The sequence below is a fragment of the Fistularia commersonii genome, chromosome 30, assembly GCF_037954325.1.
Source record: "Fistularia commersonii isolate RoL2024-O1a breed Wild chromosome 30, RoL_Fcom_v1.0, whole genome shotgun sequence".
NCBI classification, from domain to species: domain Eukaryota; kingdom Metazoa; phylum Chordata; class Actinopteri; order Syngnathiformes; family Fistulariidae; genus Fistularia; species Fistularia commersonii.
The window spans coordinates 1,617,750-1,635,000 of record NC_141313.1 but is presented as its reverse complement, the minus strand read 5'-3'; the positions used below and the strand labels follow the sequence as shown (position 1 = coordinate 1,635,000).

General features: G+C 47.6%; 1 protein-coding gene across 2 annotated transcripts in view; it reads left to right on the top strand.

The window, feature by feature from the left end:
* Window positions 1-17,251, top strand: part of epb41a (erythrocyte membrane protein band 4.1a) — a 44,728-nt gene that overhangs the window by 2,736 nt on the left and 24,741 nt on the right. Inside the window, exons 1-16 of one of the 2 annotated variants that reach the window (XM_086177614.1) lie at window positions 1,434-1,729; window positions 5,511-5,833; window positions 5,913-6,203; window positions 6,298-6,402; window positions 6,481-6,523; window positions 6,620-6,695; window positions 7,627-7,845; window positions 8,168-8,255; window positions 8,574-8,726; window positions 8,808-8,905; window positions 9,150-9,325; window positions 9,506-9,753; window positions 10,595-10,669; window positions 10,906-10,953; window positions 12,574-12,636; window positions 15,317-15,487. In XM_086177614.1, coding sequence (XP_086033740.1) covers window positions 5,519-5,833; window positions 5,913-6,203; window positions 6,298-6,402; window positions 6,481-6,523; window positions 6,620-6,695; window positions 7,627-7,845; window positions 8,168-8,255; window positions 8,574-8,726; window positions 8,808-8,905; window positions 9,150-9,325; window positions 9,506-9,753; window positions 10,595-10,669; window positions 10,906-10,953; window positions 12,574-12,636; window positions 15,317-15,487 — 2,169 coding nt within the window. In that variant the 5' untranslated portion in view covers window positions 1,434-1,729; window positions 5,511-5,518. Of the gene's footprint in view, window positions 1-1,433; window positions 1,730-5,510; window positions 5,834-5,912; window positions 6,204-6,297; window positions 6,403-6,480; window positions 6,524-6,619; window positions 6,696-7,626; window positions 7,846-8,167; window positions 8,256-8,573; window positions 8,727-8,807; window positions 8,906-9,149; window positions 9,326-9,505; window positions 9,754-10,594; window positions 10,670-10,905; window positions 10,954-12,573; window positions 12,637-15,316; window positions 15,488-17,251 lie in introns of those variants that run through there. The other variant, XM_086177611.1, reaches the window with a different exon arrangement.

Below are 17,251 nucleotides of genomic sequence, written 5' to 3'. Positions count from 1 at the left end.
TATATAGTTTATTTGCTTATTTATATTCACTTATTAATTTGTTTATCTAATTATTGTCTATTTGTTAATGGGCTATTTATTTTGTTAATGCCCATGTATTTTATTTTATGTCCTTATTTGGGGGTTATTTGTATTTTACTTGCTTATTTGTTTTCATCAATGTACTGATTTATATTTCCTTTTATTTGTTTTTTTATCTGCCATTTATTTGTTGATCGTTTTTTTTTTTTTTCTTTTTCCAGTTTTATATTTATCCATTCATATTTTATTTATTTATTAGTTTCTTCATTTTTTTTCAGTCGGATATTTTCCTCTGATTCATCTGGGTCAGACTTCCACTTTTGGTCGATTTTTATTTTTTTATTTTTTATTTTTCTCTCTCAGAGCTCGTGCCAGCAGAGCGTCGCCGTGCAGGCCGAGTGTGTGTGTGTGTGTGTGTGTGTGTGTGTGTGTGTGGGATGGGGGGGGGCATCCATCAGCACACAACGGCCTCTAATCCCACACTGGGCCAGATTAATTTTAAAGCGGCTTTTGGTCCTTAAGCTCACTTTCATGGCTGTGACGGAGGCCACCACAGAAGAAGAAAAGTGGAGATTTGTTTATATTTTTATTTGATTTGGATTTATTTTTTTATTTTTTTATTTTGCAAAATACTCCCGAGGTTGACCTTTGACCCGCCGGCGGGGTCACGCCCGCCCGTGGCCGCGGTCCGACCTCAGCGGAGGAGGTCCTCCGGTGTCGGGAGGCTCGTTCAGAAGGTCAGGATCCTGATCTGAGCGATGATCTCCGTCAGGAGAGGTCCACCAGAAGACCTGAAGCTGAGGAGATGAGAATCGGCACCTCGGAGTCCCGGGTCGTGTTACCTTCAAATCCAGAGGAGGTGCTCCATGGAGGTCCCACTGGGAGGAGAAGACCATGGAAGCTTCTAGATGGAGGATGAATGGACGGATGGATGGATGATGGAGGAAGGATGATGGATGGATGGAAAGACAGATGGATAGTTGGATGATGGATGGCTAGATGATGGAGGATGTATAGATGGATGTATAGATGATGGAGGATGGATGGATGGATGGATGGATGGATGGATGGATGGCTACCTGGTTGGTTGGTTGGTTAGTTGGATGGATGGATGGATGGATAATGGAGGAGGGATAATAGGATGGATGGATGGATTGTTGATGTTAGCAGAGATGAAGATGGATGGATGACGGATGCCGGAAAGACAGATGGATAGTTGGATAATGGATGGAGACATAATGGAGGAGGGATGGATGGATGGATGGCGGATAGGTGATGGATGATGGAGGAGAGATGGATGGATGGATGCATCGATAGATGGATAGATAGATAGATAGATAGATAGATAGATAGATAGATAGATAGATAGATAGATAGATAGATAGATAGATAGATAGATAGATAGATAGATAGATAGAGGAGGGATGGAAGGATGGATAGTTGATGTTAGCAGAGATGAAGATGGATGGATGATGGATGGCTGGAAAGACAGATGGATAATTGGATGATGGATGGATAGATAATAGAGGAGGGATGGATGTATGGATGGATGGAGGGATGAGGATGGATGGAGGGATGGATGGATACAGACCTTCATCCCTTTGTCTATTAAACCTTCCAGTGCTGCATCCAAATATGGGAAAAACAAACCATCACCATTGAAGAGGCGTCACAGATAGCGGATGCTTCCAAGTCCTGTGGAGAGAAGGTGTGTGTGTGTGTGTGTGTGTGTGTGTGTGTGTGTGTACTTTTTGTTAACATCACCAGAAAATGCAGACCCACCTGGCCGATGCTGCCTCCTGGGGTCGCCGTCTTTCATGGAAGCCGAAGCCTTTGTTTTTTCTCCCGTGTTTCGCGGCTGCTTTGCAGCGTCAGCAGCAGCGACGTGTCGCTGCCGGATCCGCCAACGCCGTCTGGAACGCGGCCGTGATTTCGACAGAATCCCGGCAGTTGCATCGGGAGCCGTGAAAATACGGCGAGGTTGGATTCCAAAAGTTCAGGGTCGAGACAAGGAATTTTATTTTATTTATTTATTTTGAATTTCTAAATTTATTTTCTGGTCATTTTGTTTATTGTTTAAATTAAATTGTGTTTTGAGGTGATTTATTTTCAGTTATTTTTAATTTTATTTTATTGTTCTAATTCTTTTTTATTATTTTTTAGTTATTTTATTTATTATTTAAATTAAATACATTTTTATTTTCAGATATTTTAATTTTTTTTTTATATTTTTTTGTTAAATTTTATTTATTTATTGTTTGAATTTAATTTATTTTAATTTTTATTTACTTTATTTTTAGATTTTCAGTCATTTTAGATTTTATTTGATTTACTGTTTAAATTTAATTTTGTTTTTTAGTTTTTTTTTATTTTATTTGTTTTATCTATTGTTTAAATTAAATTAAATCTTTAGTTATTTTATGTCTAGATTATCAGTTATTTTAAGTTTTTTATTTATTGTTTAAATTTAATTAAATTTTTAGATATTTTTTTATTTAATTTGATTTATTTATTGTTTAAATTTAATGTAATTTTAGTTATTTTATGTTATATTAAACTTTTTTTAAATTAGTTTATTAATTCATTTTACTGTACTGTATTTTATTTTACAAGTCCTCATCGCTGAATCAGCCACCTTCACTTATTTATTTACACACACACACACACACACACACACACACACACACACACACACACACACACATATACACACACACTCACGAATGCTTTTGCCACATAAGGTGCAAACAGGCTGGACCTCCAGCTTCTCCCGAAGGTCCGTTCAGCGGTCTACCCAGTGTGTGTGTGTGTGTGTGTGTGTGTGTGTGTGTGTATGTGTGTGTGTGTCCTGGGAGTCACGAGGTGGTGAAAGTGGAGATCGATGGTTGAGCAGGAAGATCTGGTGTGAACATGAGCAGGCCGTCCCTCATCTGACCTCTGTGACCTCTGTGACCTCTGACCTCTCATCTTCCTCACCACCTTGTGTGTGAACATCGATCCCTGCGGTTCTTCTCCATCATGTGACATCGTGATGGGATTATTCTGAAGAAGAGCGTCCAGCGGCCGATCTGTCCGACCCTGGACTCGTTGTCGAGAACATTGTGGCCTCCTCTCTTTCTTCTGCTTCCTCGCGTCTCCACCTTCTCCCTTGTCTTGCTATCGTTAGCGTTAGCTTAGCAGCTGGGTTTATCACCAAAACCTGAGCGTTAGATGTTTCATTGCATGCATAAAACGCGCAAATGAATGGATGCAGCTCATGCACGTTTACTTTTAGCAAAATGAAGTGACACACCATTTATTTAATTACCTTTTCATTTATTGTCTGTTATTAATTTATTGTCTGTCTATTTTGGGGTTTATTTATATTTTATTTGCTTATTTATGTGCATTTATTCATTTGTTTTTTTAATTATTGTTTATTTATTAATGGGCTTTTTATTTGTTAATGCCCATGGATTTTATTGTATTTATTTATTTGGGGGTTATTTGTATTTTACTTGCTTATTTGTATTCATCAATGTACTGATTTATATGTTCTTTATTTTTTTTTATCTGCCATTTATTTGTTGATTTTTTTTTTTTTTTTTACCAGTTTTATATTCATCCATTCATATTTTATTTATTTATTAGTTTCTTTATTTTTTTTTCAGTTGGATATTTTCCTCTGATTCATCTTGGTCAGACTTCCACTTTTGGTCGATTTTTTTTTTTTTTTATTTTATTTTTTTTTACACACCTTTTATCTTTATGTTTTTGTCTATTTTTAATTTATTGTCTTTATTAATTTTGGGTTTTACTTATATTTTATTTGCTTAATTATATCCATTAATTCATTTGTTTCCTGCTGGAATTGAACTAGTGAACCAGGAACCTTTTGTCTTGGATGTAGAGGAGGGATGCTAATCGTTTATTGTTCAAAAAGTGTGTGTGTGTGTGTTTGTGTGTGTGTGTGTGTGTGTGTGTGTGTGTAGGGCAAACAAACTGCAAAAGAGAAATTGTATTGTGTACTGGATGTCAGTCACATGCAGTCAGGGGAGGCAGGTGAGGCTCTGCCTCACCAGTCATTATGAAAAAACAAAACAAAATGTGATAACGTAAGATAAATACTAACATTTACCACTGATCTGATTTAAAAATGTCTTTTATGTTTAATTCCAATCATGTTTTCAATGTTCTCAAGTACAAATCGCTGAATTCATTCACCTCTGCACAAGCTGTCCCTCACAAACTGGGCTGCTCATTTCTGTTTCTCAGTACGTCGGCTAAAGAATGTTTGTAGAAAGAATGATTATGTTATTATATACTCCACCACCGTGTAATGTCTTTAGCATAAGTGTATGATATAATTATTCTCGCTGATTGGAAAATAAACCGTAGAGCGAAGAGATGAGGCGAGGCAGGCAATCCCGTGCCTCACCTGAAGGGGGCGTATGTGAGTTGGCAGGTGCTCGTGATTGCTGTCCCTCTAAAAGCAATCTAGGATAAAATAAATTAGATCAGTTAAAGGAAACAAGGAGGGGCACCAGAGCGTGGACTTCATCCAGAAATAAAGAAAAGACCACATATCGTTTTCGATTTTACAAAAAAGTGAACAAGAAACTCTTTTGAGTTCTTACAATTTTAAATATTCCAAAAGGAGTCAGTGCGTCGCCGGCCACAAACCTCACCGCACACCACTGTTGGACGTTTGCATCCAAACATCAGGAATGACGACATCTCACACACACACACACACACACACAACACATGTATTACCAGACCCTTATTTCTCCATAATAAAGGCTTATATTTGTGAAATAACATGCAGATCCACATGAGCAGCCCCGCCGTGCAACAGCTTCAATGTCGCCGATTGGCTCATGGGTTTGCGGGATAGCCATGCGATGTGCTCGCCGTGAAAGGAAATGTTTACTTCTGATATTGTTTCCGCGGCGATGGCGTGTTTAATAACACGCATCGGCCGCTGTGGAAGGGAAGGGGTCACCGGGTTACCAGGACACAACAGGGACAACGGATTACATAGAAAAAAACGCCGTTTATTGTCATTAAACTGAGCTTCTCCTGTCAGCGCTAACAGTAGCTATGCTAGCATACGAGTATATACACCATAAAACCCTACAAGACAGCAGCGCATGTAAAACCTAAGTATTAGCACATGTTATTAGCATGATCGCAGTGCAGCGGTTGAGACGGTGAATGGCACGTTACGCGCCCGGGCAGATGATATAAGGTAGATTACATCACGCCTGTCGCCATGGCGCCGGGGAGCGGCGAGTCCGGTTGCGCAATGGGATTTCGTTTCCCGCCGAGTGACGCTAAACTGCAAGGTTTCTGGTGTTAATCTGTTAAACTCCGCCCCCTTTTGGGTTTACATAAGCGCCGGGCTCAGGCTAAAGGCTGCGCGCACCAGAAGATGTTTCCTTTAGCGGATGTTAAACGCCACGTGCATGCGAACGAGCGAAACTGAGCGCTCTCCTCCTCCCCGCCAGCTGTCGCCATGACAACAGACGAGGCAGAGAGTCACCAGAAGAAGCCGAGGCAGCAGGAGGAGGTCGGTCAGGACGCCGGGCCGCCGTCGCCGGAAGAGGAGAACCTCCGGCCACGTAACCGCAACTCGGCCGGCCGCGGGCTCTCGCGACTTTTCTCCTCGTTCCTCAAGAGGCGCTCGCAGTGCGAGAGCGAAGCCGGGGAGAAGGACGAGAAGGACGAAGAGGAGGAGGCCAAGGCGCCCATCGCCGACCCCGAGCCCGAGCTGAGGACGGAAGGGGAGGCGGCGCTGGACCAGCACTCCGTCAGCAGCGCCGAGGCTCAGGTAGGGGGGGGGACGGGTATCCCGGATGCGCTTCTTCCCCAGAAGGTCCGTCCGATCCGTAACGGGAGTCTTCTCTCAGGCCGTCCAGGTGGAGAAGAAAGAGCCGGAAGGAGAGGTGAAGGAGGAAAAGGACCTGGAGGGCGACAAGGAGAACGCCGAGGAGGCGGCGGAGAAGGAGGAGGAGACCAAGAAAGAGAAGACGGAGGAGGAGAAGGAGAAGGAGGGCGCCTCCGAGGACGGTAGCAAAGGGGAGAAGGAGGAGAAGGTGAGCGAGGAGGAGGCTAAAGCCCCTCGGGCTCCTCGGCGACCGAAGACCATGCAGATCCAGGTGGCCCTGCTGGACGACGCTCTGTACGAGTGCGAGCTGGACGTAAGAACCTCCTCGGCTTCTTCTTCTCTTCCTCCTCCTCCTCGCTCCGCCTCAGGTCGTCGCTTTAACCTCCTTCCTCTTCCTCGCCCGGCAGAAACACGTCAAAGGCCAGGAGCTGTTCGTGAAAGTGTGCGACCACCTCAACCTCCTGGAGAGGGACTACTACGGCTTGATCATCTGGGAGACGCCCACCACCAAGGTGAGATGGATTCCCTTCCAGGTTGCTCCTTCGTCCTCAAAAAGTGTGACCTTGTGAAAACTTGTTCTCCCCGCCCAGACCTGGATGGACCTCACCAAGGAGATCCGCAGGCAGGTTCCAGGTCAGCCAGGCTCTTTACGTCGCGCCTCCGGCTACCTCTCGTGTCCCGCGACTCGAAACTGTAATTTCTCAACGTTCTCCCCTCTTGTCGCCAAAGGTACCGACTACAATTTCACGTTCAACGTGAAGTTCTACCCTCCGGACCCAGCCCAGCTGTCCGAGGACATCACCAGGTGACAAGCAGGCGTCGAGATGATGGCAAATTGTCGTTTGGTTTTTCCAATGAAGCCCGGCTCATGACATGGACGCTAACGGGGCCCATTGATCACCTTCAGTCAGATGGACGTCCACTAGATGAGGCTCCTGCATAGGAGAGGAATGAAGATTAGTGGTCAGAAAGGAATCTCCATGGACCATGACGCAGGGTTAGATGGACAAGATCGATTTCCTGTGGCGACCCCTAGAGGGAAAAGGCCACAGGGAAAGAAGAAGGAAGGAATGGATAGTAGTCAGTACAGAAAGCTAAAGAGAGGACAGAGGCGAGCATTGGTGAGCAGCACATGGTTTCATGCCGAGAAAAAGTACTGCAGATGCAGTATTTGCTTTAAGAAGGTCGGTAGAGAAGAACAGAGATGGTCAGAAGGAGCTGCCCTGTGTCCTTGTGGATCTAGAAAAAGCATACAAGGTGGTGCCACAAGTGGAGCAGGGAGCAGGTGGAGGGTCATCTGGAGAGGAGGAGGTATGAAAGTAAAGGGGGAGGAGACGGAGGTGAGAGCAGCCATGGTGTCTGGTTTGGAGACACTGAGGAGAAGACAGGAGGTAGAGCTGGAGGTTGCAGAGATGAAGATGAGGAGGTTGCTCTTCGGGAGTGATCAGGAAGGAGTCCATTGGAGGGACAGCACATGTTAGATGTTTTGGAGAGAAGGTCAGATTGGTTTGGACATGGACAGAGGAGGGAAGGAGAAGATCTGGATAGAAGGATAATGAGCTTGGAAGGAGGTCTAGATGACGACCAGAGTGGCGCTTTATGGCTGGAGGAGAAGAGACCATGAAGCTGCAGAGAAGAGGGTTAGACGGTGGCAGATGATGGAGACCTCTGGGGAGGAAGGAGATCATTTTGTTCCTATCTTCAGCATCCTTCATATGTTGCTGGTGTTGCTACAGGTACTACCTGTGTCTGCAGCTGAGGAAAGACATCCTGCAGGGCCGCCTCCCGTGTTCCTTCGTCACTTTGGCCCTGCTGGGCTCCTACGCCCTGCAGTCCGAGCTCGGGGAATACGACCCCGAGGTGCACGGCGCTGAATACGCCAAGGACATGAAGATGGTGAACGGTCAGACCAAGGAGCTGGAGGACAAGATGATGGAGCTCCATCGAACATACAGGTCAGGACGACTGAGGGGGCGAATGCTTGCGTGACTCTACATTTGACCCTGTGATCCAAATGAACGAATGAGTGAATCTGGGTGAAGTTCTCAGTCATCCAGGTCATGGTCAATTCTTCCCGAAATCTTCTACTCGTGGCAGCTGGACTTGAATTTCTTCACTTGAAGACGTTTCAGCCCTGAGCTGAGCGCACCCAAGGACCCCCAGGCTTCTGGGATGAGGGCTGATGTATCTTCAAGTGAAGAAATACAAGTCCAGTCGCCTCAAGAAGAAGGTACCTGAGTTCCCTCGTCTGTGAGAGCCTGTTTAACGTCCCGGCAGGTCGATGAGTCCGGCGCAGGCCGACATGATGTTCCTGGAAAATGCCAAGAAGCTCTCCATGTACGGGGTGGACCTCCACCAGGCCAAGGTGAGCGCCGGTCATGGCCCGCTCGTGCCGCATCCAGATAAACAAGCGGCTCAAACAGAGGCGGCATGAGGCAGCGCCTCACGTGGCCCGTTGGTTTCCGCCGTCCGTCCAGGCGGGGCAGGCGGGGAGGCGCCGGGCTTATTTTTCTCATGAATCCAGGTCATTCCGTTTGCATCATCTTAGGGGATTTAAATCGAATCCGCTGGGTTTTTTAATTAAAATAAAATAGGAGTGTGCTGTCCTCGTGTGGCTGGGAGTGGGAACTACAAGACCGTCTCAATCTTTGGTTTGACCTTCACGCAAACGTGTTTGTGTCAGGATCTGGACGGAGTGGACATCATGCTGGGCGTCTGCTCCAGTGGCCTGATGGTCTACAAGGACAAACTCAGGATCAACCGCTTCCCCTGGCCCAAAGTCCTCAAGGTCTCCTACAAGCGCAGCAGCTTCTTCATCAAGATCCGCCCGTCTGAGGTGAGGAACGCCCCGGACGCCTTCGCCGGCGCCAATCTTCTTTACCGTTGATCCAGCGTTGGCGCTTCCGTGTCCCGGCAGGTGGAGCAGTACGAGAGCGCCATCGGCTTCAAGCTGCCCAATTACAAGGCAAGCAAGAAGCTGTGGAAAGTGTGTGTGGAGCATCACACCTTCTTCAGGTAACTCAGAATGGGTTGGTATCTTCAGGGGCTTCTATCTGACCCTCTTCCATCTGGACCTCTGCATCCTTCTACCCAGATCTTCACCATCCCTCCTCTGTCCACGTCCAAACCATCTCGGTCTGACTTGTATCTCCGGCACGTCGGCTATGTTTCGTTCCTGCGCTGGACTCCTTCCCGATCTTCTCCTCACTCTCATGAAGAAGCCCCGACATCTAAGCTGAATCATCTCCCCCACTTGCAGGTTGACCTCCACCGAAATGGTCACCACCCCCAGGAAGTTCTTGGCTCTGGGCTCCAAGTTCCGCTACAGCGGCCGCACTCAGGCTCAGACCCGGCAGGCGTCCTCCCTGATCGACCGGCCGGCGCCGCTCTTCCAGCGCTCCTCCAGCAAGAGGAACTCCCGCAGCATGGATGGGGGTGAGTATGAAGCCTTTGAGGACCTTCAGACATCACGTAGTTCCTCAAGTCCAGGCTGAAGGTAGTGCTCCTCTGCAAACGTTGGGGGAGTCGCGCTCTTCTACCATCCGGCGCAGAAATGCACTTGGAAGACGGTCGAAAACCAGAAGGTAACGGCGTCTCCTCTGCGCCTCCTTGCAGCGATGGCGTCCACTCCGGACAACAGGTCGACCCGTCCGGTCAGCGCCCCCATCATGTCGCCGGTGTCGCCGGGGGAAGCCACGCCCTCGCCGCTGCTGCACTCGCTCCATCGCTCCTACCGCCGCGACAGCTCCACCCCGAGGTGCCGCCGCTCGGCGGACAGGAAGGCGGAGCTGAAGCTGGAGGCTCGTCCGGCCGAGGCCTCCAAGAGCCACGGCCCCAAACCCGAGGCCACTCCGGAGATCAAGGTAGAGGATTCACCCGCGCTAAACTCCCCGTGATGCTAACATATAAAATCACGTGAATTGTTGGTCCGGGCGCTTCGACTTCCCAGCGCTAGCAGTGGGCGAACGAGCGTTCGACGCCGACATGGCTACTGCTATCTGTGAACTGGTGTTAAAAGACAGTGGGACGCGCCGCCGCTTGCTAGCTAGCTAGCCCAGAGACAATCACGGAGAGACACCAGCGAGGTGTTTACGAGATGGAGAAGTTGTTGTCGGTGAGATACGGGGATTTGCCAATGGACGAGGCGTCGGAAGAGTCGTTCGAAGCCGGTCGGGGCCGGTTTGATGGTTTTAGAAAGAGGAGTGGCTTCACGCCGTCCGTAAGTGGAGTTTAGACATAAAGTGTAGCAAAGTAACATTTAGCAACACATTGTAGCATTAGGTGTGCAGCAAGTAAGCTAAGCTAATGATAGAGAAAACCCCCTCCAACCATCTTCCAATCTTCAACGTAAACGCGCTTCACTTTATTTTTTTAGACATAATTTGTTACGTATAAAGTACTTTTTTCTTATTCATTTAAAAACACTTACAGAACGGATACACAGCGTTTCCGATTGAGTTCCGAATTCGGTCACGTGATTAAACGGCGCTGCAGGAGCACACGGGAAGCGGCGGAGGAACTAAAAGTTGACGCAAACGGCAAATGGAGGATCTGCCGAAGCCGTTCCACGCAGCAGACAGAGTTAGCGGAGTTACAAAACGGTAGCACGCAGGCGGGAAATCCGGAAGGACGCTAGCCGAGCCGTTGCTAGCCGAGACTGGTGCGCGGCGCTGATCCTGACCTGTGAGATGTCTGTGCTGCCAGACTCTGTCGAGGCGAGAGAGACGACGCTCCCCTTCCGTGAACGCCGCCAACGGGGAACGAGAGAAAAAGAGCCAGGTTTGTTTTACCCTCCTCCTCCCTCCGCCTGAAAGCATGATCCCACGGAAAAGCCAAAGCCCAGAGACGGAGCTTTAAGCTTCGCGCATGGTCTCGGCGCGCTAGTCCTCAGCGGGTAAACAAGCGTTAGCCGCGCCGCAGTGCGTTACAATCAGACTGAACGCCGCATTTCTAGATGCTCCTTGCGTGAGGCCGGGATGTGATGGATAACTGTTTGCTTTCTGTGGCGGCGGCAGCGCTCTCCTCAGGACAAAGCCAAGGCGGAGGTGGTGCGAGTACGAAAGGTCTGCTAGCTCCCCCCGCTCTTCTCCGACTCCCCTTTCCATCCCAACCCCTTCCCCGCGCTCTGGCCGTTTGCCTGCGTCCGCCTTGCAAGTCAATCACTGGGCAAAATCCACCCGCTGCTTCATTTGTGCTGTTTGAAAGTCCACTCTTTGTCCAGATGTTTGCATAAATACATGAACGCGCGGAGAAGAAATCCCATCTTGCTGCTCTTTATAATCTAAAGAAGGAGCAGCTGGTGTTCCAGAAACTATGGGGGTCGTTTCTTCTTGAACGTGGCGCCGAACTCGCAGACTTCTCCGCCCAGTTTTCCACGTTTCATGGAATTTGATAATAACCAACGATTAAAAAAAATACACCAGAGAAGGAGATAAGTGACCACAGGTAGCAGAGGGTATCCTGATCTGGGGATCTTGATAGGGCAGCGAGGGGCGGAGAACTCTTTGGTTCACACATTCACGACCTCTTTTTTTGCATTTCCATGAAGCACGTTTTTAAATGAATCAAGCGTTTTTATTCAGCTGTTGTTCAAACGTAGGTCTTAGTTCTTGGAAACAAAACTCCCAATGTGTAACTTCCTGCGTCTCGTGCATAAAGCTTACTAAAAAAATGTGATCGAAGCTTTGAGCGCTGCAGGACCAGAGAGGAGATACCTTGGAGGCCATCTTGGACGCTGCGCCATTAATGCGCCTGTTGATGCCATACACTGATCCACTGCATGGCATTTAAGTGTCCAGGCCTATGGTGGCAACTGGACTTGTATGCCTTCTTGAAGACTTTCCTTGTCTTTGTTCCAGAGGCTCTTCGCTTCTACAACTGTGGGGAGGTTCAGGTGGATACCTGCTGGAGTCGGGGTGATGGTCTCAGCTCAGATGTTTGGTTTTGTTCATGCGTCAAAGACCCCTCTCCTCTGTTCAGTGAAGGCCTTACCAGTTTAACCGAGTTGTCCTCTTTGACTCCTCTTTCAAACCACCTGTCTTCTCTGGCTAGACTGTGGACAAATCTCCAGAGCACTGGCCCTGGTCCTCCAGGTGTGGGTGGACCTTGAGGAGGTGGCTCTCCAATGTCGGGCCAGCCCTTTTTGTGCAGAGGTTGTTTCATCTCACCAATATCGAGATCATCTCGGGGCTCATTGCACCCACCAGCAGACACCACGTTCTCCACCTGGTGTTCTTCAAGACAACCAAGCAGCTACAAGAACACCTGACAGCGATATTCCTTTACCTGGACGACTAAGAACCTTCACAGACACAAAGTGTGACGTTCAGCATGTGTCCACCACAGCTGTAGACGTTGACGCTCCAAGTAGTGTTCGATACCTTCTAAATGTCCACCTCAGGTTTTTAAGGCTGAAGACCTCACAGAACAAGGGAATGTCTTGCAAAATCCCTAAACAGCTGTGGCTCCCCCTTACACACCGCTGCATGGCATGCATGGCTACTCCAAAGCAAAGCCCATAGTGTGTATGGGCATGTATGTACCTCCCTGCTAATCACAGCTTTGTGATCCATTGCGCTGGAACTCCCCCACCTCTCACGCTCATTTGAACTCACTTACAGGGGTTTCAATGAATTCTGCATTTCTTCCGACCCCCCCCCCCCCCCTTCCCTTCCCCACTGCAGAAACGAGCAAAGAAACTCGAGGGTGAAACTATTTATATCAGACATAGCAATTTGATGCTGGAGGTTGGTATCTTCGCGCCGGCGTCCGACCGATCGCCGTCTGGTTTCTCTGCCTGCTCACTCTTGTTTGTTTATTTTCTGTTTCTCTTCATTCGCTGCCTGTGTTTGTTCTTTTTTTTTTTTTTTTTTTTGGTTTTGTTTTCCAGCTTAATCCTAAAGGCTTGGCATGCACCATTTTCCTCTCTGACTCCCATGCAAGTAGTTTTACTTCTCTACGAACGGCGTCTCCTGTCACTTCCTGTTTCCATTTCAGATAAATCTATGATTGGGCGGCTTCCAAAAAGCAACATTGTGAGCTTGAGCATCTCCAAAGTTGTTCATATTCTTCTGCCTTCTGCCTCCACCACAAATGGTCTTTCACTGCTAATATCAATAGCGCCGACAGCTACTTGCTAATTGCTAAATGATGCAATAATAGCTTTCATAATCCTTGAATACTAAAAACAATGGTGGATGTGTGGCGAGATGCTGCAGCGGATCAATGCAGCTGTTGGTCCGATCTTCTTCTGGAGTTGGTTTGCAACCGGACCGAGCTCTTCATCGAGGTTCTTGTATTCTTCCCACCAAGACAAATATGAATGGCGGTTTTATTGAACATTGGAAATATCGGATGTTTTCAGCTCCCCAGTCATGAATTTATCCAGTGTTCTGGTCTTCCTGCCTCCACACTCACTCATTCTTTTCATTTCATTTCTGACACCTTCTCCGCTACCAAGTTCAGGAGCCCAACTTGGTGTCCTCGTTTCAAGTCAGGAGGGTTTGATGATCTGGGACGGCCGAATGTTCTTTTCTCCAAATGTTGTGATCAGCGACATAAATGGTCGTAATAAATTCAATTATTTATTATCTGCACCACTATCTTGCAGTCAAGGTTGTGGGGGGGCTGACGGCTATCCCAGCTGCCACTGGGCGACAGGCGGGGTTCACCCTGGACAGGTCAATAGGGATGTATATAGAGACCAGCAAACATTCAAACCTCATCGAGCAGCATACAAGTGCCCACCCTCTTATTCAAACCTCATTGAGAAGCATACGAGTCGTCACCCTCTCCTTCACACGTCATCTAGAAGCATACAAGTGTTCCCCCTCTCATTCACTCGTCATTTAGAAGCATACAAGTGTTGCCCCTCTCATTCACTCGTCATTTAGAAGCATACAAGTGTTCCCCCTCTCATTCACGTGTCATCTTGAAGAATACATGTGTTCACCCTCTCATTCAAACCACATCAAAAAGCATACTAGTTGTAACCCTCTCGTTCACACATCATCTAGAAGCATACATGTGTTCTCCCTCTCCTTCAAACCTCGTCGAAATCATACTAGTGTTCACCCTCTCCTTCACACGTCATTTAGAAGCATACAAGTGTTACCCCTCTCATTCAAACCACATCAAGAAGCATACTAGTTGTCACCCTCTCGTTCACAAGTCATCTAGAAGCATACATGTGTTCACCCTCTTGTTCAAACGACATCCAGAAGCATACAAGACATCACCCTCTCGTTCACACGTCATCTAGAAGCATACAAGAGTTTCCCCTCTCATTCACGCGTCATCTTGAAACATACATGTGTTCACCTTCTCATTCAAACGACATCCAGAAGCATACATGTGTTCTCCCTCTCCTTCAAACCTCGTCGAAATCATACTAGTGTTCACCCTCTCCTTCACACGTCATTTAGAAGCATAAAGTGTTCCCCCTCTCATTCACTCGTCATTTAGAAGCATACAAGTGTTGCCCCTCTCATTCACTCGTCATTTAGAAGCATACAAGTGTTCCCCCTCTCATTCACGTGTCATCTTGAAGAATACATGTGTTCACCCTCTCGTTCACCAGTCATCTAAAAGCATACATGTGTTCACCCTCTCGTTCAAACGACATCCAGAAGCATACATGTGTTCTCCCTCTCCTTCAAACCTCGTCGAAATCATACTAGTGTTCACCCTCTCCTTCACACGTCATTTAGAAGCATTCAAGTGTTACCCCTCTCATTCAAACCTCATTGAGAAGCATACTAGTTGTCACCCTCTCGTTCACAAGTCATCTAGAAGCATACATGTGTTCACCCTCTCGTTCAAACGACATCCAGAAGCATACAAGTCGTCACCCTGTCCTTCACACGTCATCTCCAGGCATACAAACTTTCACTCGCACATTTACACGTCTGGACAATGTAGGGTCTCCATGGACTCCCTGCATGTTTCGGACAGTGGGAGGAACCCAGAACACCTGGAACAACCCCACGCCGAGTCTGGGGTTCATCACGGAGCCTCCATGGGAACAGAACCAGGGACCTTTTGGCCGTGTGGCAGAATGTCAAGTCTTGAGGAAAGGCTTCATTATCACCGCAAACACGTGTCAGATTTACAAAAAGATGACCTCTGGCGGCTCCTGCACCTCGTATTGACAGCTTGTCTGTGGCTCTAAACCCCCTTGGCTTACTGATCCTGTTTCTTCTTAGTCCTGAACCTCATTGCGTCATCTGGAATATCCTCACTCAATCATTCAGCCATTCCATGCTTTTGGTCTCACACAAAGCCATTGCCGCGTAATTTCCCGCAGAAACCTTCCCTTGTTTCCCTTTGCAATCACAAGCTCCATATACATTTTAATCTTCTACTTATGCCTGTATATTTCTTGCCTTTTTCATTCCCCTTGGTTGAAACCGCTTGCTCTCCTTGAAGGACGTGGACAAGACCCAGACGGAGATCATGCGCCATCACACCAGCATCAGCGAGCTGAAGAGGAGCTTCATGGAGTCGGTCCCGGAGCCTCGGCCCAGCGAATGGGACAAACGCCTCTCCACCAACTCGCCGTTCCGCACGGCGAGCATCAACGGCCAGGTGCAGCCCTCGGTAAGTGCGTTCGGGGGGGGAAAACCCTCGCCCTCGGTTTTGAATCCACGCGCAAAGATCACGTCTGGGGCCACAGTGTCAGATCATCTGTCCTTGCGAGGCTGCAGACGCTGGAAGACGTGGCCTCCAGCGGCTGTTTGCTTTATATCCTCCTGAGACTGGCTTCATTTCTTTGTCTTTGAAAGGTAGAACAGCTGCGTCAGGAGAATCCCTTGCTTTTCTCCTCCTCCAATAAAAATAATATCTTTCCTAAAGTCTTAGGAGACCCGCGGTTGCTATGAGACGCAGACGACGTAGCTCGTCGTTGTGATTTAATCACCTTTTCTTATCGCTAACGCGTATATTTTCCCCGTATCCCTGCATTTTATTCTACGCTCTTTATCTTGTAGCCGCAGGACATAAACAACATCCCCGGATTTATTCGTGTTTTTTCTCATCCAGACTAGGTGAATATATCTGAATCTCTGAATTGTGCACGACATAATTATCTTCCCATGGCCGCTGCAAATTTCCATAATAATCCACCGGTAAATGTAGCGTTTTCTACTGGCGTTTTCCACGGCGCTGTCGGGTATAAACCACTATAAAGTGGCTAATTGTGGGTATCGCTGATTTACAGCATCTACCTTGATCACAGTGGATCAATAATTGTAAGTTTCTTTTTTTTTTTGACAAGGACATTTTTAACATTTTCTAAGGTTCCCCTGTCGGAAACACTGTCAGTCTGGTGATATCATGATTGTTTTAATACTTCTTCTCAGCCTTGAACCAAATTGGGACCTTTTTATGTTCGCGGAATCAGCTTGGAGGACATCCAGCTGTGCCCAAATTCAAGCACAGGTCAGGAGTATTAACATCTGGGAGGTGCTAAAACCCAGCTATGGCAGGTTTATAGCATGTAGGGGTTTAAAGAGTTGTTAAAAGCACATCAGAAAAAGACTAAATAATGAAAGTCCAGCCTCGGGACACTTAGTGCGATGACCAATCCGGCTTCAATCATTTAACGTGAGACATTCAGCCCCGCCGAACTGGCCGTTAGTCATTTCCAGGGCCGTTACCTCGGGGGCCAGACTTGTATGGTCAAAGAAGAACTCCATTTTTAATGTGCTTGAAAACTTGTACAGTGATCTTCCACTTGGTGGCGCTGTTGGCTTTTGTCATTTCACTGCTTTAGCATGACTTTTAGCTGCAGTCACACAAGGGACTGGAGATGTGAAGGGTTTCATTTCACTCGCGGGAGCGGGAGGAGTGCATGTGCGCGCGAGCGAGCGGATGACGACGCACAGCTGCGTCCGCTTCCCGCGCGTTCGCCGCCGTCTCGAGTCGGAGGCGCGCCGCCCGCTGCTTCGGTCAACACTCCTCAGCTTTTCTTTATCTGCATTACAAAGAACGGCGCCCGCGGGAGTCGCTCTCTGGCTTTGCCGGATTCACCGCGTCAAGACTTCAGTATGCTTCAAACCAACAATGTCGAATGAAGGTGCGATGTGTTCGGCTCCCGCTGGCTGACTGAAGAGCAGGACATCCCTTGCGCATGATGCTCTTTTGGATCGTTACTGGGGCTGGTCAATGAGATGGTCATTTTAGACGTTTACCGTCATCGCGACTAACGATTTTATCCCAAAGCTAGAGTATGCTTAGACCCTTCACCGCCAAGGCCTTCCAGCACTTGGTGTGTTGCCGTAGTAGAAAGTCCACCGTCATTTTTGGCCATTTTTCGGAGAACCTGTCACAGTGTCTGCTGTAATATCGTCTGATTGATAACGA